General features: G+C 47.6%; 1 protein-coding gene across 1 annotated transcript; it reads left to right on the plus strand.

Moving 5' to 3' along the window:
* Positions 1–104: 104 nt before the first annotated feature.
* On the plus strand, positions 105–21,788 carry Vps33b (VPS33B late endosome and lysosome associated). Its single transcript, XM_038313895.2, has 23 exons — positions 105–504; positions 5,128–5,208; positions 5,627–5,688; positions 6,552–6,601; positions 6,906–6,973; positions 10,707–10,752; positions 13,307–13,401; positions 14,118–14,222; positions 14,612–14,708; positions 15,125–15,202; positions 15,384–15,457; positions 15,856–15,942; positions 16,037–16,127; positions 16,349–16,423; positions 16,628–16,692; positions 16,810–16,864; positions 17,670–17,716; positions 18,086–18,218; positions 19,121–19,194; positions 20,498–20,599; positions 20,779–20,854; positions 20,961–21,077; positions 21,420–21,788. The coding sequence occupies exons 1-23, from the start codon at positions 409–411 to the stop codon at positions 21,497–21,499; spliced, it is 1,854 nt and encodes a 617-aa protein (XP_038169823.1). The 5' UTR covers positions 105–408; the 3' UTR covers positions 21,500–21,788.
* Positions 21,789–22,986: the final 1,198 nt, after the last annotated feature.

Consider the following 22,986-nt stretch of genomic DNA (forward strand, 5'->3'; position numbering starts at 1 on the left):
CACCTCCTGTTTTGAAATGTCCCTTTCCGGACGCCGTCCTCTCCCAGTGCTCTGAGCGCCGACCGGGAGAACTGGACTTCCGGGGGGTCTAGGAAGTGGCTTTTCTCTGGCTTGGAGGCGGGGTTCTCCAGGCGCTCTCGTGCTGTTGGGAATCCTGCTGACAAGCGGAGAGCGCCTGGGCGGAGCCCCGTGGCTGCCGGTCTCCCAGGAAGAGTCCCCTGACGTCTGGCCGGGAGGTGGTCATTCATCCCTCTAGTGCGGCCCAGGAGCGAGGGCCCCTCGGGGGTCCTGGGTCCCCGAGCCCAGGTGGGCAGAATATCAACCCGCGCTAACCCCGGGCTGTCGCCGGCCGCTTCAAAACCGAGGCCATCCTTCTGCTCACACACGGTGGCTCCGGTGACCGTTCCCATGGCTTTCCCCCATCGACTGGACGCCCCCGAGCTTCCTGACTTCTCTATGCTCAAGAGGCTGGCTCGAGACCAGCTCATCTATCTGCTGGAGCAGGTCAGTGCCGGCCACGCCTGGCTCCTTTCCTGTGTCAACAGTGTGGCCCTCAATGTGACTTCTTCCTCGCTGAGTCCCTTGGTATTTTCCTTGGAGCGTCCTCGGCAGATCCAGAATGGGGCATTCGACAGGAAAAACCAAAGGGTAGTCGGTTGATAAATAAGTGGAAATTGTCAGCATCCGTGCAGGAGGAAGACTCCCTTGTGCCAGGCGTCACTGGAGATGGAAATAGAGTTGAAATACCTGTGCCACTAGTTACATTCCAGTAGGTGCCCCATGAAACAATGAGGCCTCGGGTATCGGGTGGTAAGTGAATGCTAGGCTTCCCGAGGAGCGCAGAATAAAAAACCGGCAGCTAGGGTGATCTGGGGGTTTCCTGGGGTCTGGAATTTGAAGAATAAACAAACATACTTTCTTTTGAGTAGGAGGAGCATGTTCCATTCAGGCTATCAGGCTGCCAGAGGCAAAGCTGAGAGACCAGGGAAGAGAGCGGTCAGAAGTCACATTGTAGGGGCTGGGAATATGGTGCAGTGCTTTAAACATTGCCTGTGCACAGTCCTAGGTTTAACCCACTGCACCCCATCTAAAAGAAAGCTACACAGCCAGACAGCCAGGCGTGGTTATGCACGCCTTTAGTTCCAATTCATTCATTCATTCATTCATTCATTCATTCCCAGGAGGGATGCAGACCTCCGAAGGCATCATACAGAGTGAGTTCCAGGACAGACAGAGCTACACAAAGAAAACTGCCTCAAAAAGCAAACAAGCAAACAAAATTACACCCTGCAGGCTGAAGACCGGCACACGTTTGCAGCAGGCAGCAATACCTGCTGTTTGCAATAGTGCTTTGTAAAGGGGAGCAAGTGGACAATAAGGCCAGTTAGGAGAGCCCTGATTCAACTCAAGTAGCAAAAGCCCACAAAGACGTCGTTGGCAGTAGAAGCGAGGGGAAGTGGTGGGGTTTTGTTTTTCAGCTTTGTTTCTTTGGGTCTGGCTCTGTATTCCAGGCTTTGTTTTTCGGCTGTGTATTCCAGGATGGCCTCCTGCAGCCCCTCTGACCCAGCCTACCAAGCGCTGGCCTCACAGGAATTTCCTGGCACACGTGACTTGCGATAAATTTATAAATTACAGGGGAAGAAAATTCAAAGCTGTTGATCGGTTGTAAATGTTGAGGGAGGAGCAAAATGTACATTCCCCTTTAATCTGCGTTACTAGGAAACGAACGATGCTGCTGTCGTTGCAGTAGTTGGCTTATTGTCTGCGTTCTTCGTTGGCTTGGAGGGGTCTCAGGTTTAGGAATTGGCTCTGTTCTGCGCTGTAGACCCGACATCAAGTACCCAGCTTAGAGACAGCCACAGAGCATGTGCTTGACGGGTGTTCTGTGTCAACACTGAACAGAAATGAAAGGCACACGCATACAAGTGTAGTATGTGTAGACACAAAGATGCACGCACATGTACATATGGGTACACACACACACACGCACGCACGCACGCACGCACGTCTAGAGGAAGAGCTAGGTGGCGGAAGTAGATTGCTTTAGAGCTTAAGTGAGGTTAGGTCTAGTAGTGATGGGCTGTGGATGGGCCTCAGTGTATAGCTGTCCTTCTTTGGAACCCTGGGCTCAACCATAACCCTGCAGAGGGGGTAGAGGGGGATAGAGAGAAAGAAGAGGGGGGCGAGGGAAGGAGGGAGGGAGAGGGAAGAAAGGAGCAGCTGACTAGTGGGCTGGGGTGAAACTTGGATACGGGCAGACATCAGGATCCAGGACCATATGTTATTTCTCCTTTGTGTGTCCCATAATGCTGGCATAGAGATTTGCACACAAGTGTGTCTCAACAAGTGTGTGAAGAAGAGAAAAGTGCTGGAGAGTAGGTGAGATCAGGGGTAGAAACATAGTGGAGTGTTTTTGAGGAAGAGGCACCATGAGTAACTCAAGGTCACAGGGAATCTCTGGGGGCAGTAATTCCCTCCTTGTACTAATTTCTGGTGTGTGTGTGTGTGTGTGTGTGTGTGTGTGTGTGTTGTATGACTGTGTGTTTGCATGTGTATGGGCACAGACACATATGTCCACGTGTGGAGTGCCCGAGGTTGTTGACATTGGTAGTCTTTCTGAGTCACTGCTCACCTTATTCATTGAGTCAAATTTTCTTAGTTGAATCTGGAACTTGCTGATGCAGGCTGGTCTAGCTAGGCGGCTTTCTTTAGAGCTCTGTTCTCTGCCTAGAGAGTGCTGGAATTACAAGCGACCTCACACCCACCTGACATTTACATGGTTTCCTCACTTACAGAGCAAGTACGGTATCCACTGAGCCATTTCCTCAGCCTGACAAAATCATCCATGGCTGTCGTTTCCCTTACGCTTACCTGGAAGGTTGAGTCCTGTGGATGCTTCCTCATATATGACCTTGAAAGCAACCTTTGTACAATATAGAAAATGTAGGAGACAAAGGAAAGTATTGAAACAAAACACTTCTAGCTGGCAATGGTGGCACATGCCTTTAATCCCAGCACTTGAGAGAAAGAGACAGACGGATCTCTGTGCGTTCAAGACCAGTCTGGTCTATAGCGCAAGTTCCTAGACACGCTCCAAAGCTACACAGAGAAACCCAGTCTCAGAAAACCAAAACAAACAACAACAACAAAACCACTTCTACTCCTATCATGCAAGCATATGCAGTGTTAACACTGCTGATGTCCGTCAAACATGGAAACTATTTTTTCTTGTTTTGTTTTCCTGAAACTGGTTTTCTCTGTGTAGCCCTGGCTGTCCTTGAACTCTCTCTGTAGACCAGCCTGGCCTTGAACTCCCAAGATCCACCTGTCTCTGCCTTCCAAGTGCTGGGATTAAAGGTGGGCGCTACCGGCTACTGCCACCACCAACACCATCACCACCACCTCCTCCGCCCTGCTTGAAAACTATTTCTTGTGGGGCAGTGGGAGGACTCAGTAGGTAAAGGCACTTGTGTGTGCAAGCCTGCTGACCTGAGTTTGATTCCTGGAACCCACATAAAGGTGGAAAGGAGAGAACTCCACGTATTGTCCTTTGACACCTACACTACACATAACATGGCACACACATTCACATACGTCGTGCACACACATACTCAACAACATCTCATGTTTGTCTTCATCTGTTGTGCTCATACTACCTCCAGCCTGAAGCATGTCCTCACTGCTACATGCTTGGCTTCTTGGTCTGTTCCACTAACTTTCTAGATGAGCCCCTAACTCCAGCTTCTCACCTCTTCAACTTTTTTTTTCATAGTTGTACATGACATCTAAAATTTCTGGCTGGCTTGTGCTTTGGTATACAAAAGTTTTCTATAGTAGACTTGTTCCTCTAAGGATCAAGTCCAAATTCCCTACCTACTGGCACTGGAGCCCTGATGCCCAGTTCTAACCAACTGTTTCAAACAATTTCCCACCATTTCTTCTGTGTCGGTATTAATTCTTGATACTACAGGCATCGTGAGTATACTAATCCCATGTTGTAGGGCCTGTCGTGTATACTGGGTGGCCTAGCAGCGTTCCTAACTTTTTTGCACTAGATGCCCTCCACCCTCTCCCAGATAACCCAGAATGTGTCCAGGCATTGTTAGAAGTCCCCAGCTGAGACCTGCCAATCCTATACCATATGCACCAACCATCTGAATTGCTTGCTCAGCCTTCCTCTCTGCACCTACCCTTGTCTCCCTGGTCCCTGCTGGATTGTTCTGTAAATGTCACTATCAACTCTTCAGGCCTAGTCAGAAAGAACCTTCCAATGACTTATTCCTTCCTATCACTGATTGTCACTGTGACCTCCTCCTGTCCACATGAGAGCAGCGTCCAGAGTGTTGGTGCTGGAATCCCTGGTGGGTATCACGCAGTAGGTGTGGGAAGGTGGGTATGTGAGTACTGTCTGGGGTTTTCCTTTCTTTTTTTTCAGCAATGGCGATTGCACCTCATGCACACAGCACACATATTATATCACTGAGTTACACATCCAGCCCTGCCCTGATTTTCTAAGTTCTGCGTCAAGTGTGGTATTTTTTTTTCATTTTTTTATACTTATTTATTATTATGTATGCAATATTCTGACTGCATGTATGCCTGAAGGCCAGAAGAGGGTGCCAGACCTCATTATAGATGGTTGTGAGCCACCATGTGGTTGCTGGGAATTGAACTCAAGACCTTTGGAAGAGCAAGCAATGCTCTTAACCACTGAGCCATCTGTCTAGCCCAAGTGTGGTATTTTTATAACTAAAAGAAAAATGCCATTTGAATATTTAACAGTTAGTTAAAGGGTTTGCAGGATGCAAGGTGGGCTTTTGTTGAGTTTGTCTTTGTTAGGAAATGAGACACTGTTAAGAGGCAGAATAGAAGAGGTTATGGGGAAGAGAGACAGTGACCAGAGTCCCAATAGTGACAAGGAGCCAAGCTGAGAGAGTGAGAGAGTTTTTATATGTGAAGAAGTGTCTGTCAGTGGTGAATGGAGACGGTAGCTGAGGAGCTCAGCTGGATGTCTAATGCCCTTTCAACTCAAGACCAGGTTTTCGTTAAGTGAGTGAAGAGAAAAAGTCCCAGCTGAGGGGAGCTCCTGTGACCTCTGAGTGATCAATCATACTTTCTCTCCTTCAGCTTCCTGGAAAGAAGGATTTGTTCATTGAGGCAGATCTCATGAGCCCTTTGGATCGAATTGCTAATGTCTCCATCCTGAAGGTACCAGCCCTTTTCTCCTCTTTTTTTGGTTTTTCGAGACAGGGTTTCTCTGCAGCTTTTTTAGAGCCTGGCCTGGAACTAGCTCTTGTAGACCAGGCTGGCCTCGAACTCACAGAGATCCGCCTGCCTTGCCTCCTGAGTGCTGGGATTAAAGGCGTGCGCCACCACCGCCCGGCTCCCTTTTCTCCTCTTTAAGTATTTTTTTCTGTTGATGAGCACAACCAGTCCTGAAGGTCATGCCCTTGATAGGAAGTGAGCTCACCTGGCCAGGTCAGCAGGGGACTGATGATGATGCTTGGGTTTAGTTTTGCATTTGGTTTTTCCATTGACCGTAAGGAAGAATGGGTGGTTGACTTCTGGGATTAAACCTTCCTGTGTTGCCTGTCTTTGTGTCATGCTTGGGCTTTCCTCTCTGTAGCAACATGAAGTGGACAAGCTATACAAGGTGGAGAGCAAGCCCGTCCTCAGCGCCAATGAACAGTGAGTGTCTACGAGGTCCCCAGAGTGTATTTGCCCTACTTTGTCCTTGCCTGAGATATGCAACCACAGGGCCTGTGATGTGGCCCAGTTCCTGCATGTTGGCAATATCCTGTGCAGATTGCTAGTCTTCCTTTCTGCAGTTCCTCCCACTCTGTCCTCTTCTCTCTCCTCCGTATTATTATCTACAACTAGAATTATTCCTCGTCCAAAAATTGTTGCTCTCCTGTGATGCCTCCAAGGGGTAGCTGGAAGATGGCTCGGCTTCAGGAAGTGGGTAAAGCCCATGCTTGCTCTGCAGGTTCAGGGATCCGAGTTCAGTCTCTGGGGCCCACGGAAGGGTAGGAGGAGGTAATCTACTGTGCAGAGTTGTCCTCTGACTGCTACCTGAGTCCCTGCACTCACACATACACAACAATGATAAACAGAGAAATAAATAAATAGAGCCTCTAGGGTCAATGAGATGGCTTAGTACGTAAAGATACTTCCCACCCTGCCTGACAGACAACCTGAGTTTCACCCACATGGTGGAAGAAGAGAACCTATTCTCACAAGTTGTCTTCTGACCTCCACACAAGCTGTGGCACATGCGTACACACACACAATTTTGACCATTGGATCACCAGCTATTGAAGAACAGGAACTCCTGGGTCTACCATGGAGCCAATAAGGCGCTCTTATCATCACACTGTACCCGTTGTAATGAGAAAGGCTGCTGCAGGTGGCACATGGTTAGCTCAGAGATCTGTAGGCCTGGTCAAAGAAGGGCAAATGATTAAAGACTTGTTTTCATTCTGATTTCTTCTTAGATTCTATCACCATCTTCATGGTTTCTCCTAACTTTCCTGTTTCTTTCTCATCCATAGATTGTGCTTCTTGGTCAGACCCCGCATCAAGAATATGCGCTACATTGCCAGTAAGTGAGCCATGGTTCTACTCTGTGGAGCTAAAAGCAGGGGAAAGGTGAGCAAGTTAGAAGGGCCTTGGCCATAGGACCGACCCTTCAGTAAGAAAAGACCTGCTGGACACAGTGGTGTCCATTTATTATCCCTGCACTTGAGAGGCCAAGGTAGAAAGAACCCAAGTTGAGGCTAGCCTGTGCTACAAAACAAGATCTTGATGGGAAGGGCAGGGGCAGGAAGGGGAGGAAGTTCTGCTTCCTTGTTTCGTGTCTAACAGATGGCCCATGGCTTGCTGGGCTGCACTCCTTCTCTTTGTAGATCTTGTCAATGCTGACAAACTGGCGGGTCGAATTAGAAAATATAAAGTCATCTTAACTCCTCAGAAGGTGAGTTTGGATCCTAGAAGAGGGGGCTGTGAGAGTGAACCAGGAGGATTGCTTGTTGGGGAGATATGAACAAACATCTACTCACCCCAGACAGGGAACTGAGGACAGACTGAAGTCCACCTTGGTGAACCAATGAGTTTTATTGGGGTTATTTACAGGAATATGGAAGGGATTACTTACAGGAACAGAAATGACTCAATGACAGGTGTATATTTACCAAATCTCATCCCTAGTATGAATGACAGCCACAAAAGCTAAAAACCTGGAGTGTACTACAGTCTGCAGACAGCACAATGGGTTGGAAAGTGTTGATTTCAAGTGGCTCAGTTGGTCTCTGTTTCTTCCAAGAAACTGGGCTGGGCTAAGACTGACTCATGGTAGTCTTTATTATATCTATACTCTTGGGAGGGAGGGGCTTAGTGAATCTGGTCAGTTTCAGGGACTTCCTCAAGCTGTTTTATTGTTTAATTAATGTTTTAAAGAGCTTCCCTGGAGGACTGAGTTTCAATCTCAGAGGAAACTATTATGCAACAGAACTGGGATAAGTGGCCAGTGGCATGCTGTCTTCTCCTTACGTATCTGTGATTACTAAATAAAAGGTCTGTCATCAAACGGCCCCCAAAGAAAGCATTGTGGAATTGGGAGTTTTAAGAAGTGACTTCTGGCCAGGTGGTGGTGGTGCATGCCTTTAATTCCATTACTGGGAGGCATAGGCCACTGGATCTCTGTGAGTTCAAGGCCAGCCTGATCTACAGAGTGAACTCCAGGAGAGTCAGAGCTACACAGAGACCCTGTCTTGAACACAACAACCAAAAAAGAAGTGACATCCATAACTTCCTTTGTAATCTCTCTCTCTTTGTGGGAGTTGGGGCAGGGATGGTGTAGGGTGCTAGGGGATCTAATCAAGGTCTGCCAACACACACTCCTGTATAGTAGTGGTGCAGGCGCTGGTTGTGTGTCCCTGCCAACACACACTCCTGTGTTTTCTCCCTCGTTCTGTTCTCTGTATCATTGTTGTTTTGGTTTTCCCTGGACTCTTGTCCTTTACCGTCTTTATGTAATACACACACACACCACACACACACATACACAGACACGCAATTTTTTTAAAAGACAGCTGTAATTCAGGTTAGCCTTGAACTTGCTATGATCCTAATCCTTCTCCCTCTTCCAAGTCTGTCGTGCTGGGATTACAGGTGTGCATTACTATCCTTGACTCCTCTTTATTTTTTTTTTCCTTAGATAAATCTTGACATTTTTGGGGATAGAATCTTACTGTATAGCATAGGCTTACCTTGACTTTATGATTCCTGCCCAAAATGCTGAGATTACAGGCTTACTTCATCGTGTCCACTTCAGACAAACCATTTGTTTATTTATTTTGGTTTTTCGAGACAGGGTTTCGCTGTAGTTTTAGAGCCTGGCTGGACCTAGCTCTTGTGGACCAGGCTGGCCTCGAACTCACAGAGATCCACCTGCCAAACAAACCATTTAAATACAGTATATATGTCATTGATTCCAGGGCCAGATCCCAACATCTCAGTGTGTCCGTCAGTGTGTCCAGAGGCCTCGTGTGTGTGCTAAACAGGACTCCCTACTCCACCCCCTCTCTCCTCTGTGGTTCCGGAACACTTCCATGCCATTCTTCCTAGTTGTTCCAGCCCCTCTCTTCCCTCAAAGACTGCTAAATGCCTACTCCTTTATAAGGTTTCCAGGCTTCTAAGGGAGATGAAAAAGCATTATACATAAGTAAAGATGAAAAAGAAATAAAATTTGGGGCTGGATGGGTCTAGTGGTCTGTATTTTTAAGATTTATTTCTTTTAAAAAATATTTATTTATTATGTTTACGGTGTTCTCCCTACATGTATGTCTGCATGCCAGAAGAGGGCACCAGAACTCATTATAGATGGTTGCTAACCACCATGTGATTTCTGGGAATTGAACTCCGTACCTCTGAGCCATCTCTCCTGCCCTTTAGTGGTCCATTCTAAGTTGATAAGTTTGTGGAGTCTGTGATTAATGTCCTCACTATTGACTGTCTCGGGTTATTTCTATTACTATCATGAACCACCTGCGACTGTAATGGCTCCATAGGCTTAGGGCTGAAGGGGCGTGTCTGGTGATGGCTGTCTTGCCAGCAGTCCTGTGGTGATGCAAACCATCATGTGTGGAAAGACAGAGCACATGGGTGTGCCCTGATCTCTGCCTCCTTTTGTAAAGTCACCAGTATTCAGTCATGGAGCCTGCACGCTGACGACCTTACCTAATCCTAGTGAAGTCTAAAGACTTTACTCTGGACACCATGATTAGATCAATTTTGTACTTTCTTAATATCTCACAGAGGAGATTAATTCAACAATGGGCGCTCAGAGGATGTACTCATACCATATTCAAACATGGCGCCTACTGCAGAGGAACTCCGGAGAAATGGAAAGAGCAGGGCCAAGGGTGTAGCTTGCTGGTGGAATGTTTCCTAGCTTGTGTGAGGCCCCAGTTGTTTTTAAAAATTATTTATTTTGTGTGTGTGTGTGTGTGTGTGTGTGCCCCACTCATGCACATGGGGATAGCAGGTGCCATGGTACATGAGTAGAGATCAGAGGCCAACTTTTGGGAGATAGTTCTCTCCTTCCACTGTGGGCCCAGGGTTTAGACTCAGTTGTTAATCTTGCTGAGGCATCTCACTGGCCCTATTTGTTTTTGAGACAGAATGTCACTAATTAGCCTAGGATGGCTTAGAACTTACTATTCAGCACAAGCTGCCTGCACTCCCAGTCTTCTGACCCCAGCCCCCTGAGTGCTGGGATCACAGGTGTGTGCCCCCACTCCCCATGAGTGCTGTATCACAGGTGTGTGCTCCCACTCTCCTGAGTGCTGGATCACAGGTGTGTGCCCACTCTCCTGAGTGCTGGGATCACAGGTCTCTCCGTGAGTGCTGTATCACAGGTGTGTGTCCCCACTCTCCATGAGTGCTGGGATCACAGGTGTGTGCCCACTCTCCATGAGTGCTGGATTACAGGTGTGTGCCCCCACTCTCCACTGAGGCCTGGCTCTGATTCCCAATGTGCTATTCAGATTTTCATCATTGCAACAGGTAAGCCAGCAAAGAAGCTTAAAGGGAGATTTATTTTGGCTCTGGATTTTTAGAGTTTTCATTTATACGTTAACTAGCTCTATAGGTGTTGTTTGTTTGTTTGAGACAGGGTTTCTCTGTGTATCCTGGCTGATCTGGAACTTGCCCTGTGGACCAGGCTGGCCTCTAATGCAGAGATTCGCCTGCCTGTGCCTCTGGAGTGCTGGAGTTTAAGGCGCACCCTTTAATCACACTAGCTCTGTTACTGTTGCTTAAAGCTGTTTACCTCATGGCACCCAGAAAGCAGAGAGACCAGAAGTGAACAGGGTCCTGCAGTTCACCTGCTTCCTCTAGCTAGGCCCCGCCCTCTACAGTTGCACCAGTCTGTTAGTCTGTTTAAATTTTGAATCTATTGCTGGATTAAGTCCTTGATGAGGTGAGATCTAGGTTAGGTCAGATCAAGATGTAGCCTCCTCTGGGAGCCCTTCACAGACACACCAAGCAGAGTGCTTTACTAATCTTTGGATGCCTCTCAATCCTGTCAGGTTGACAATATTACCATCACATCTAGCATCAGAAAGAAAAAAAAAAGCAGGGGGAGAACAGAATAAAGTTGTTACTAATCAGATTTCCTCTTCGGCTAATTGACTTTTCTCTTTCAGTTTTATGCATGTGAGATGGTGCTTGAGGAAGAGGGAGTCTATGGAGGTGAGAGGAACTGAATGTGAGTGAAGGCAGAGAGAACACACGAAGAAAGAAAGAACTCCCGTTTCCACTTCCCAGCCCCTTCTCTGGGTCTTACTCTCCTTGCTCTAGTGAGAAGTTCCTGGGAATGAGACTGGGAATAGGACCCAGACGAGAACAGCTTAGGAGGCTGGGGCCAGAGGAAAGAATGCCCAGCTGCTGCTTCTAAGATTGCCATCAGACACAGGTGGCCCCGGACTCCCCAGCATGGCCTGTTGTGTCTCCCACAGTCTGACTCCCTCCTCTTCCTTCAGCCTCATGTGCGGCTCTTTAATGTGTTACTTCTCATCACCCGGGCTTTGGGCTTGCTTTGCCTTCTGCTTAGACTGTGCTCTGCCCTGAGAATTTTCCCCACCCAGTCTTCCTCAGTTTCCAAGCTCTACTGTTACTTCTTTGGGGAGGTATTTCCTTCTGTAGATCAGGTATTACTGGTGGGTCTGGGCAGGGTATTCCCATGTTTTCTTGGCCCCTTAGCCAAAGGATTGAAAATAAGGGCTGACATATGTGTGCAAAAGAAGCCAGGAAACTTAATTTGGAGTCCAGTGATAGTACAGATTATAAAGGGGTACACGTCAAGATTGTCAGCCAGCTCCTGAGTGAGGGTACTTAAGGTCGCCAGGCTAGTGAGCAGAGGCTCTCTCTCTTTGAGACTGGGTCCCTATATAGTCCTAGCTCTCCTATAACTCACTATGTATACCATGGCCTCAGATTCACAGAGATTCCCCCTACCTCTGCCTCCCAAGTGCCGGGACTCAAGGTGTGCTCCACTGCACCTAGCCTGTCATCTCTTTTTATGGGGTCTAAGAGAAGGAAGGACTGGTAACAGAGTCATAGTTTGGGTGATTCTTCATTTTGATTGCTACATTAAGTCATATATTTATCTTTTCTACTGCCCATATCTCTTCCCATAATTTGTCTAATCTTAGTCTTAGACGTTCCTAATTACACATAAGCATAAGATGGCAAAGAGGAGAGTTTTCCTAAGAGGTCGCTTGAGTATGCAGTTCAGGCCAGATCAACCCTTCTATAAAGCCTGTCTTTGTACCTGCTACAAATAAAACTGTCAAAATTTGATTGTTGGGGCTGGAGAGATGGCTCAGAGGTTAAGAGCATTGCCTGCTCTTCCAAAGGTCCTGAGTTCAATTCCCAGCAACCACATGGTGGCTCACAACCATCTGTAAGGGGGTCTGGTGCCCTCTTCTGGCCTGCAGGCATACACACAGACAGAATATTGTATACATACATATATACATAAATAAATAAATAAATAAATAAATAAATAAATAAATAAATAAATATTTGATTGTTACAAGGAGTGGAGAAACCTCTAATATTGTTCAGAGATGGGAGTGGGTATAGTCCAGTGCAGGTGAAAGTTCGAGGTGGTTCTGAGCTTGCTATGTTCTGAGGGTCCATTGTTTGGAGAGGAGTGTGTGTGAACAGGACGTGCAAGCTAAGGAACTAAACGGCAGAGTGCATTATCATAAGGGCCAGGGGAGCTATAGATAAGCACAACCAAGTAGAGTCTCAGGCAAACTCTCCTATGCCACCTGCTTTACAGGCAGTCCTTGAGCTGTAATCTTGCCCCCTTTCCTGTGTAGCTTGTCTAAGCCTGTGACACCAGACTTGGCTTTACTTATTTTTTGAAGTACAGGGTGTTGCATAAAGGGCCTTGCATATGCTAGGCAAGTGGTCTACCACTGAGCTATATTGTGGCTCCTTTTTTACTTTTTATTTATTGTTTTGGTGACAAGTGTCTCTCTATGTATCACTAGCTGGCTGGTTTTGAACTCAGATCTGCCTGCCTCTGCCTCCCAAGCACTGGGCTTAAGGGTGTGTTCCATCACAGCTGGTCTCTTTTACAGTCTTATATTGAGTCAAAGTTTCACTGAGTTACTTATGCTGCCTTTGCACTCACTCTATAGCCTAGATGAGCCAGGAAGTCATTCCTTTACCCTTAGCTGTGGCTAGTCCCTGGAATATTTGTGCTCATAGTTTTCCTGATTTGTTTTGTGATGGGACTAGAACCCAGGGGCTCATCTGTGTAAAGCAATGTATTCTATACCATAAGCCCTTTTTGGGGCCTACAACTGTAATAAATATTGTATCATAATTTGTCTGCTGCATTTGTCCATTCCACAGGATTGGGAGGGAGCCCATTTTGTTCACTGTCTCCCCAGTGCTTAATATAGTCCTCCTTGTAGGTGCATTTCAGTATTAGCTGCTGAATCACAAATGCAGATGTGTGTTTTCTTAACACTTGTGCTTGGCCCCCTAGTATAAACCACCACTTGCAACATTGCACTGTGAGCTGCTGTGTACATGTTTCCTTCTATGACAGCATTAGACACTCCTTAGAAGCAGACTGTTTCTTACTCTGAGTCTCCAGGACTAACTGTAATAATTGACATATCGCAGGCACTCAGATGTTGGGTGCGTGGCTATAGCATAGCAGACCTTCAGTTAGCATGGAACCAAGTGCTGTCTGCCTGAAAGCCGATGCTCTCTGTCTCCACAGATGTGAGCTGTGACGAGTGGGCCTTCTCTCTGCTGCCTCTGGATGTGGATCTGCTGAGCATGGAGCTGCCAGAATTTTTCAGGGATTACTTCCTGGTAATGCAGGGCCCTGGAATCTTGGTATTGAGGTTTATGGGGTCCAGTGGACTAGAAATATTGATATCTTTTCTAACCCTTATAACTTGTGTGGGGTAGTGATTTCACAGTTGAAGGCTGCAGATTGTTCTGGATAGAACGTCTGTCAGGACTCTGTTAGCTATTGCTGTGCTCAGATACCTGAGAAAGCCTCTTACGGGAAGAAGGAGCCATTGCTTTCACTCGTGATGTCAGGGATTTCAGTCGATGGTGTCTGAGGGCAGAGGGCACAGCAGAACAACTCTTGATGGCAGAAAGAGCGAGACCCTGCACTAGCAGCCATTCTCCTCTTCCCTTATCCTGCCTGGGGACTTACTTGGTCATGGATGGTTGTTCCCCCTCAGCCAGTCTTACCCTGCAGTCAGTCTTCTCTGGAGATACCCTCACAGGTACAGCCAGGGTCAGCTTTACTGTGGAGACAACCTCACGGGTACAGCCAGGGTTAGCTTTAATGTGGAGACGCCCTCACAGGTACAGCCAGGGTCAGCTTTACTACTCTCCTAGTGCTTTCCGCTCCATCAGGTTGACTGTCAGGATTAACTCTCACAGGGGTCCATAAAATGAACTTCTCAGGCATTCCCCAGACACTGCCATCCCACTCCAGGGGATCTAGGCTAGCCATTTTCCACTGTATCAGATGAGTTGACATGGGTTTTTGGCCCATGTGGCCGCTGCAGGAAGGTGATCAGCGTTGGATCAACACTGTGGCCCAGGCCTTGCACCTTCTCAGTACGCTCTATGGACCCTTCCCTAACTGCTATGGCATTGGAAGGTGTGCCAAGGTAAGAGCACGAGCACAACTCTTGTCCTTAAAGCCCATTTTCTGTTTCCATACCCAGCAAAGGTTACCCTGGATATCTGTGGCATAGGAATCTTCATTCTCTTCCTCTTATGCCTCAGGCTGGTTTTCTTAAGAGGAAAGTCTGCATGGCCAACAGCTTCTAGGTCACATTCCTAAATCTCTTTCTTTGGGGCAGGAGAGCATCCCCCACCCCCACCCCCCACCCCCCGTGGTGTGGGAGGATAGAAGCAAATGGGAGAACAGGTTCATATTCCTCACAGTTAACTCCCTTCTTGGGGACAAGACAGAGTATGGAGGAGACTGGCCTCTGTAAGTATGGGGCTTCTAGAGACCAGGACACAAAACTGAGGTTGTCTTGGGCTCTGGTAGATGTCATATGATCTGTGGAGGAAACTGGAGGAGGAGGAGGACAGTGAAACCAAAGGTCGAAGACCAGAAATTGGACACATCTTTCTCCTAGACAGAGGTAGGTATTGCCCAGCACTCCCCCGTCTCTGGAGTCCATGTGCTGGCACGGTTGGGTCGTGAACTTCAGGCTGTGAATCTCCACATCGGTTGTGACCATGGGCACCTGTGAGGAGTCCTTGAGCTACTGTTGAGCAAACTGAGTAGAAAGCTGGGTCTGGGGACTCCTCACAGCTGGGTCTGGGGACTCCTCACAGCTGGGTCTGGGACTCTTCACAGCTTGGTCTGGGACTCCTCACAGCTGGGCCTGGGGACTCTTCACAGCTGGGTCTGGGGACTCTTCACAGCTGGGTCTTGGAATCTTCACAGCTGGGTCTGGGACTCTTCACAGCTGGGCCTGGGGACTCTTCACAGCTGGGTCTGGGGACTCTTCACAGCTGGGTCTGGGGACTCTTCACAGCTGGGTCTTGGTTTCAGACATGGACTTTGTGACAGCACTTTGCTCCCAAGTGGTTTACGAGGGCTTGGTGGATGACACCTTCCGAATCAAGTGCGGTGAGTGCTGTGATCCTCTGCATCTTGACAAAGGGGATGACCCCAGCCTCTGGTGACTCCCATAGTAGGGCAGTACTTATAGGGGAGACGGGGGACGATAGGATACCGTTAACAGAGGTCAGTAATGAGTAGGAGAAGGCCTCAGTGGAGTTCATAATAGCTGTCCCCTCTGCCCTCACAGGGAGTGTCGACTTTGGCCCAGAAGTCACATCTTCTGACAAGAGCCTGAAGGTGCTACTCAATGCTGAGGACAAGGTGAGGGTACAGGTATAATGATACTTACCCAGGACCACTGCTGCACAAGGCTGGGTCCAAATCTCTGGGAGATTTCCCTCACCAATTAGGATCAGACCCAAACCAGGCAATACAGGTGGCTCCCACCTGTAATTCTCTTTGGGAAGATGAAACAAGAGTTCAAGGCCAGCCTCAGCTACATATGACTCTGTCTCAAAATCCAGAAATAAATAAAAAGCCCAAAAGAGTAGATCCAGACCATAGTAGACGGACCTTATGCCCACTTTGTAACACCAGCTCGACTCTGGTCATACTTTGGATAGTGCAGCACTTCATGTGTTGTTATTGTACTCACGAGGCAGGCTGGGGCCTGGTACAGTTCTGACATTGTAAATGGTTCCTGTCTTGTTCTCTCACAGGTGTTCAATGAGATCCGAAACGAGCACTTCTCCAATGTCTTTGGCTTCTTGAGCCAGAAGGCCCGGAACTTGCAGGCCCAGTATGATGTAAGGCCCCAAGCCCTGATCCTCTGTTGGCCTCCTGTGTCTGAGGGAGAATGGAGGTTCTTTGGGGTGCTGACCTATGGTGACATCTCCACAGCGCCGGAGAGGCATGGACATAAAGCAGATGAAGAACTTCGTGTCCCAAGAGCTCAAGGGACTAAAACAGGAGCATCGCCTGCTGAGTCTCCGTAGGTGCTAGCCTGGGGGTAAGGGAAGGTGATGTGTGTCCTCCAGGGGGATGTGCTGAAGGCCATTACCTTCCTCCAAGATACCTGAGCTCTTGGCAGGTAGTCTCATTTGGTTTCAGATAGGAAAAAGGGCTTATGGATTTTCCTTTATGAAATTTTGTTCTGGCAGTCAAAGATTATCCTTCTAGAACCAGCAAAATCAGTTTTTGTCCTTCCTGCAGACATTGGGGCCTGCGAATCAATCATGAAAAAGAAGACCAAGCAGGACTTCCAGGAGCTAATCAAGACCGAGCATGGTAACTCACCAGGTTCTTCTCCTGCTCCTACCCCTCTGGCTCCCAGCCCTCCAAAAAGATGCTTTCTAGTCTTTCCAGCTGCCAGTGCTGGCTATGTAGAATACTGGGGTCCCCTAGCCCCACCCAAAGATGGAGAAAGATAAGGAGACAGACAGATCTTAGCCAGCTAATCCCCAGTGACGGGCTGTTTCTGATCTCTCACAGCACTGCTGGAGGGCTTCAACATCCGAGAGAGTACCAGCTACATCGAAGAGCACATAGACCGTCAGGTGAGCATGTGTGCTGGGAGGCTGCAGGTGGGCTTAGAGGTAGGGTGGCCTAACAGAAGAAAGAGAAGAACACGCATCCTGAAACGTCCATCCTCCTGACCTTTCCTTCCTGTCCAGGTGTCACCTATAGAAAGCCTTCGCCTCATGTGCCTTCTGTCCATCACTGAGAACGGTGAGCCCAAAAGGTCAAAGCCAAGAGTGCCAGATTGAGAAATATCTCTCAGAAACAAAAGAACTGATTTTTTTTTTGAGTCATAGGGGAACTTAATGTCCAGCTCTAACTAGACCACCTTCAGTCCGCTCCATGATGCCCGTCATAGACTTGCAGTGGCTTTCCCTCCTCAGTCCCTTTGACCTGGCTTCAGTAAGGCTTCCTGGTAAAACTTACTCTAGGACCGGAAAAACTTACTTTTTTAAAAAATAAAATAAGTACTTCCATAAAGCCCCAATTCTGCAGCTATTCATGGCAACATGTTCATACTGTTGACCGTTTCAGTGGTAAGTGAGCCATGCTGCTCTCTACCTGGAGACACATTCTGCCTCTAGGTCCCCTTCCTTATGATTGGAAGCCCAGCTTCTTAGTCTCTGCGCAGAAAAGCATTCGAAACCTTTGGAATTTTCTCATTGTTTCTTGGTAGCTGTAACTACCTGTTGCTTAGCCAGAATGCACAGGAAGTCCCGCCTTCCTCCTGTCAGCTTTCAGGTTCCCCCTATGGGATTGGCAATGATGATTGTTCAGTATGCCTTCCTCAGCTCCTGTGGCTCAGAGCTGTTCCTCAGACCAGGACACTGGGCTTCACCTTTACTAAGCAAATTAAATTAAGCAGTCCATTTGGAATCAGCTACGTCCTAAGCAAGGGTATCACAGTCCTGCCTCTTGGTTATGGTATTGTTTGATTGGTTTGGCTGTTCGCTTCTGGGGTCCTCAGCCGGCCTTTTTTTTTCTAACATACCTGCCTTCTTTTACATACTCCTAGGTTTGATCCCCAAGGATTACAGATCCCTGAAAACACAGTATCTACAGGTAAGACTAGATATAATTTTCCTTTGCATCTAAAGTTGTATTTAATGCTGAGAAGTGGTGGTGCACACCTTTGATCCCAGTACTTGGTAGGCAGAGGCAAGAGGATCTCTGCATTTGAGGACAGCCTGGTGTACAGAGTGATTTCCAGGACAGCCAGGACTACACAGAGTGAACATGTCTTGAAAAACAAAACAAAATATTTTCTGCTACTTTTTCTGCCTCTTTGTTATTGCTGCACGCACGAGCTCTATGGCTACACACAGTGGGCTCTGCAGAGTACAGCTGTGGACTCCTCCCTCCCCTCTGTGTTACTAACAGTGCTGGTTGATTGTAGCACTCGGTAAATAACTGACTTCAAATTTCCTTTAGAGCTATGGCCCTGAGCACCTGCTAACCTTTTCCAATCTTCGTCGCGCTGGGCTTCTAACAGAGCAGGCTCCGGGGGACACCCTCACAGCCGTAGAGAATAAAGTGAGCAAGCTAGTGACTGACAAGGCTGCAGGTGAGTCTCTATCGCCCCACCTCTGGGAACTGCTCCTTTTCTCCAAGAGGTGGAGCTCTCTAGTTGGAGAGGACTGGGAAGAATGATTTCATTGTAGTTACTCCTTCTGCTAGTGAGAGTAGTTTCCATATACTGTATACTGACTTAGCTAGGTTTCTATTGCTGTGAAGAGACACCATGATCACAGAAACTCTTATAAAGGAAAACATTTATTGGAGTGGCTTACATAAAATTTCAGAGGTTCAGTCCATTCATCATGGCAGGGAGCATGGCAGCATGCAGGCAGACATGGTACTAGAGCTGAGAGTGCTACATCTTGCAGGCAACAGGAAGTCAACTGAGATGCTTGGTATCCTGAGCATAGGAAACCCCAGAGCCCACCCCCACAGTGACACACTTCCTCCAACAAGGTCATACCTACTCCAACAAAGCTATACCTCCTAATAGTGCCACTCCCTATGAACTCATGGGCACCAATTACATTCAAACTACCACACAAACTTAGCATGTGCTGACTTGACATATGCGTTCTCTCTTAATCCTCCATGAAGAAGGTGGGTTTTTTCTTGTTTTTCTTCTAAAAAAAAATTGAAGCTTAGGGAAATTGACCTGTTCACAGTTCCTTAGTACATTAGGCTGATTTTATTCTGAAGTTGATGCCTGCCCTAGAAATTAAGGTCCTCATGTATGCTACATTGAGTGGGCAGCTGGTACTCTGTAGAAGAGAAGCAGTAGAGGAGGAGAGGTCTGCTGAATGCCCTGGTCAGTTCCAGGGAACTGTAGGGAACGAGTTCAGTGGCAGGAAAGATGGCACAGGGTGTTAGTATATCGTTCTTTTTACCCTCGATGGTGTCATGAATCTGTAGATGTTAGATAGAACCCAGCACAGATTTCTTCCCCAGGAAAGATCACGGATGCCTTCAGTTCTCTGGCCAAGAGGAGCAACTTTCGTGCTATCAGCAAAAAACTGAATTTGGTATGTGGAACAAGGCTAGATGGGAAACATTTCTTGTTTGTTTCTTGATAGTGTACTTTGAGTCCATATTAACCTGTATGTCATTTGTATTTCGTTCTTGGGTGTGTGGTATATGTGTATGTGCATGCATTCATGTGTATGAGTGTGGATATAGTGTGCTATAGCTCACATGTAGAGGTCAGAGCAAACCTCAGGGTCAGTCCTCATCTTCCGCCTCATTTGAGATGAAATCTTGGTTGTTTTTTCTCTGTATAGGACAGTCTAACTTGCCCACTAGCTTTTAGGGTTCTGTCTGGTTCCCAATTCCCCATAGGGCACTGGGGTCAAATGCACTTGTGCTGTGGGTCCAGCTTTTACATGGGTTCTGGGGAATTGAACTCAGATCCTCGTGCTTTTGTAGCAAGTGATTTTGTCCACTGAGTCATCTCCTTATTTTTATTTGCCGGGCGGTGGTGCCTTTGATCCCAGCACTTGGGAGGCAGAGGCAGGCAGATCTCTGTGAGTTTGAGGCCAGCCTGGTCTACAGAGTGAGTTTCAGGATAGCCAGAACTGTTACACAGAGAAACCCTGTCTTGAAAAGACAAACAAAATTATTAACATGTATTGAGTGTTTTCTTTTATATGTTAGCCCAGTGCATGTGGCGGCCAGAAGAAAGTGTTAAATTCCCTCGAACTGCCATTGTGGGTTGCCCTGTAGGTGCTGGGAATTGAACCCAGGTCCTCTGCAAGAGCAGTAAGTGCCCTCAACTGCTAAGCCAGTGGTATTTTTATGAAGGTCCTTGGGTAACTTTACAGCACGAGCTTAATTTTATAACGAGACAAATGTAAAGAAGCACTGTTTAATAAACATGTAAAGCACCAGGCTGGGCTCCCTGCTCTCTGTGAAGGGGCTGGAGGGAGGAACTGGAAAAGAGCCTTCTACCCAGCGCCTTCACAGGGACAGAGGGCCCTAAAGAAGAAGCAGGTATTTAATGCAGTGGTTGTCTTGTCAGGCCTTTGCTGGCTCCCTCTAGGTAAAATGTGAACTTAGGGTGTGCTACTTTTTTGTTTGTCTTTTAAATTTTGTTTTGTTTGGGTTTTTCAAGACAGGGTTTCTCTGTGTAATAGCCCTAGCTGTCCTGGAACCAGTTCTGTGGACCAGGCTGGCCTCGAACTCACAGAGATCCACCTGCCTCTGCTTCCCAAGTGCTGGGATTAAAGGCATGCATCACCATTGCCTGGCCAGTGTGCTGTTTTTAACATACCTTTAAAAGGTCAGAGTGCTGAACTGTGAGCTGCCTAATGCAATACCTTTGCTCCGTAGATCCCACGTGTAGATGGGGAGTATGACCTGAAAGTGCCCCGAGACATGGCTTATGTCTTCAGTGGTGCCTATGTGCCTCTGAGCTGCCGAATCATTGAGCAGGTGAGAAAGAATCACTTCTGCTTCCACTCCTAAGTCATTCTTTATGCTTCCTCTTGTCCTTGGCTGATCCCAACGTTCACTTCCCAGGTTACTAGCAAGAAACCTGAGTCTTGCTGCTATTCCTTTCCTTTTCCTAAACTTTTCTCTCAGACTTAAAACTGGTGTGTATACCTTCCTAGGTGCTGGAGCGGCGGAGCTGGCAGGGCCTCGACGAGGTGGTGCGGCTGCTGAACTGCACTGAGTTTGCCTTCACAGGTGTGTGGCATTGGTAGTGGCGCAGGGGTTGAAGTGGGGTAGGCTGGACACTGCGCTGGTGCTCGGGACCCGCGTGTGAATGAAGATGGGACTCTGACCTTCACAGACATGGCTAAGGAAGACAAGGCTTCCAGTGAGTCCCTGCGCCTCATCTTGGTAGTGTTCTTGGGGGGCTGCACATTCTCGGAGATATCAGCCCTGCGGTTCCTGGGCAGAGAGAAAGGTAAGAGAACAGAAAGGTAAGAGCAGGGCTGCATGGGTCCTGGGGGACACGGTCCCTACACGGGACGCTTTCCTCCTGGCTGTGGTACTGTTGCATAGCCTTCCCTTGGCCTGCTGTAGCAGGGGGCAGGGGAGCCCAGACCCGTCAGGCGTGGCACATTACAGTGCCCAAGAGACTGTTACTGATATAGATAGAGTCTTACTCTGTTGCCCAGGCGGGTCTAGATGTTTCTGTGCCTGTAAACCTATGTTCTGATCCCGGGGCACTGTGGAACTTGTGGACTTGCCTGTTGGGACCTAAGATCTGCGTTTAGTCACTTCTGCTGCTTGTCTTGACTTTTAGGGTACAGATTCATCTTTCTGACAACAGCCGTTACAAACAGTGCTCGCCTCATGGAAGCCATGAGTGAGATGAAAGCCTGAAGTTTACCTGGCCAGTGTCGAAGTCATTCCTGATTGTGGACCCCACTGGGATGCTGGTGTTTGAGTTCACCTGCTAGAAAAATCCCCCAGTTAGACTGCTCAGAGCTGGGGACTTTGGAACTAACTTTGGGCTTCGGAGAATATGTCTGAGGAGAGAATTCATGTCCTAGTCCCAGGATATTCTTTTGTTCATAAAGTCTAGCCCATGCTGCTAAGATATGAGGAGAGGTAGTCTTTGCTAAATCCTGTCTGAGTATTATTGTAAATAAAGCCTCTGTTCTCAAGCGCAGCATCTTTGTAGTCCCAGACACTCCCTTCTTACATGGTTGGCTGTCCTGAGGGCTTTGCACGCTTTATGGCCTGGACTCTGGGCCCCTTCAGTACTTCCTAGTAACAGTCAACCAGCTTGCTCTACACCAGAGTTTCAAGTGTAATGGACGAGGTGGACTCTGGTCAGCAAATAAATACCTTTCCATTTCTAAGATTCTGTGGTTCATTACGCTTTTCTGAAAACAAATTTATTATTGCTCTAACTTAAAGAGACACTCTTTTCATTTGTTTTGGTTTTTGTTACTTTTTGAGACATGGTCTAAACTAAACCAGGCTAGACTTAAACTTGCAGTGATCTTCCTGCCTCTCAAGTATTCTGATTACAGGTTTGTATTACTGTGCCTAGTAAATCAAATGTTTTGTTTTCTGAAAGTAAGAAAGTATCTTTCTGATGCACCAGCACGGTGACTTTCTATAATTCCCAGCACTTGCCCTCCTGAGGCAGGAGGATCACTCAAGTTCAAAATCAACTTGTGCTTTGTAGTGAGTTTCATACCATTCTGGGCTACAGAATAAGACCTTGTCTCAGAAAAACAACAACAACGACAGAAAAAGACTTTGTAACACTCAGTAGCACTCAGAAAACAAACCAAAATCACCAACAATAAATAAAACTCGGTTCTAGGCTTGGCAGTGGCTTGCTCTTTAATCCCAGCTGTTGGGAGGCAAAAGCAGGCAAGTCCAAGCCTGCTTGAGTTCCAAGCCAGCCTGGTCTACAGAGTGAGTTCCAGGACAGCCAGGGCTGTACACAGAGAAACCCTATGTTGAAAAACAAAGCAAACAAAAAATATTGGTTCTAGAGGTGAAACAAGTTTTTGTTTGTTTGTTGACACAACCTATCTTACTCTGGCCTCTTAGCTCACAGAGCTCCACTTGCCTCTGCCCTCTGTGTACGTAGATCAGAGCCGTGCAGCACCTTGCCTAGTCCTGCTGTGGTTTTCTTTTAAAGAAAAAAACAACTGATGGCCAGGGAGATGGTGCCGGACAACCCACATGGAGTTCCTAGAGCAGAGGTTCTCAACCTTCTAGTGCTGCGACTCTTTTCCAGTTCCTCAGGCTGGGCTGACCCAGGCATTACTTGGTTGTGGCCAGGCGGTGGTAGCACAGGCCTTTAACTCCAGTTCTTGGGAGGCAGAGGCAGGCAGATCTCTGAGTTT

This window comes from Arvicola amphibius, chromosome 12 (genome assembly GCF_903992535.2).
Source record: "Arvicola amphibius chromosome 12, mArvAmp1.2, whole genome shotgun sequence".
NCBI classification, from domain to species: Eukaryota; Metazoa; Chordata; class Mammalia; order Rodentia; family Cricetidae; genus Arvicola; species Arvicola amphibius.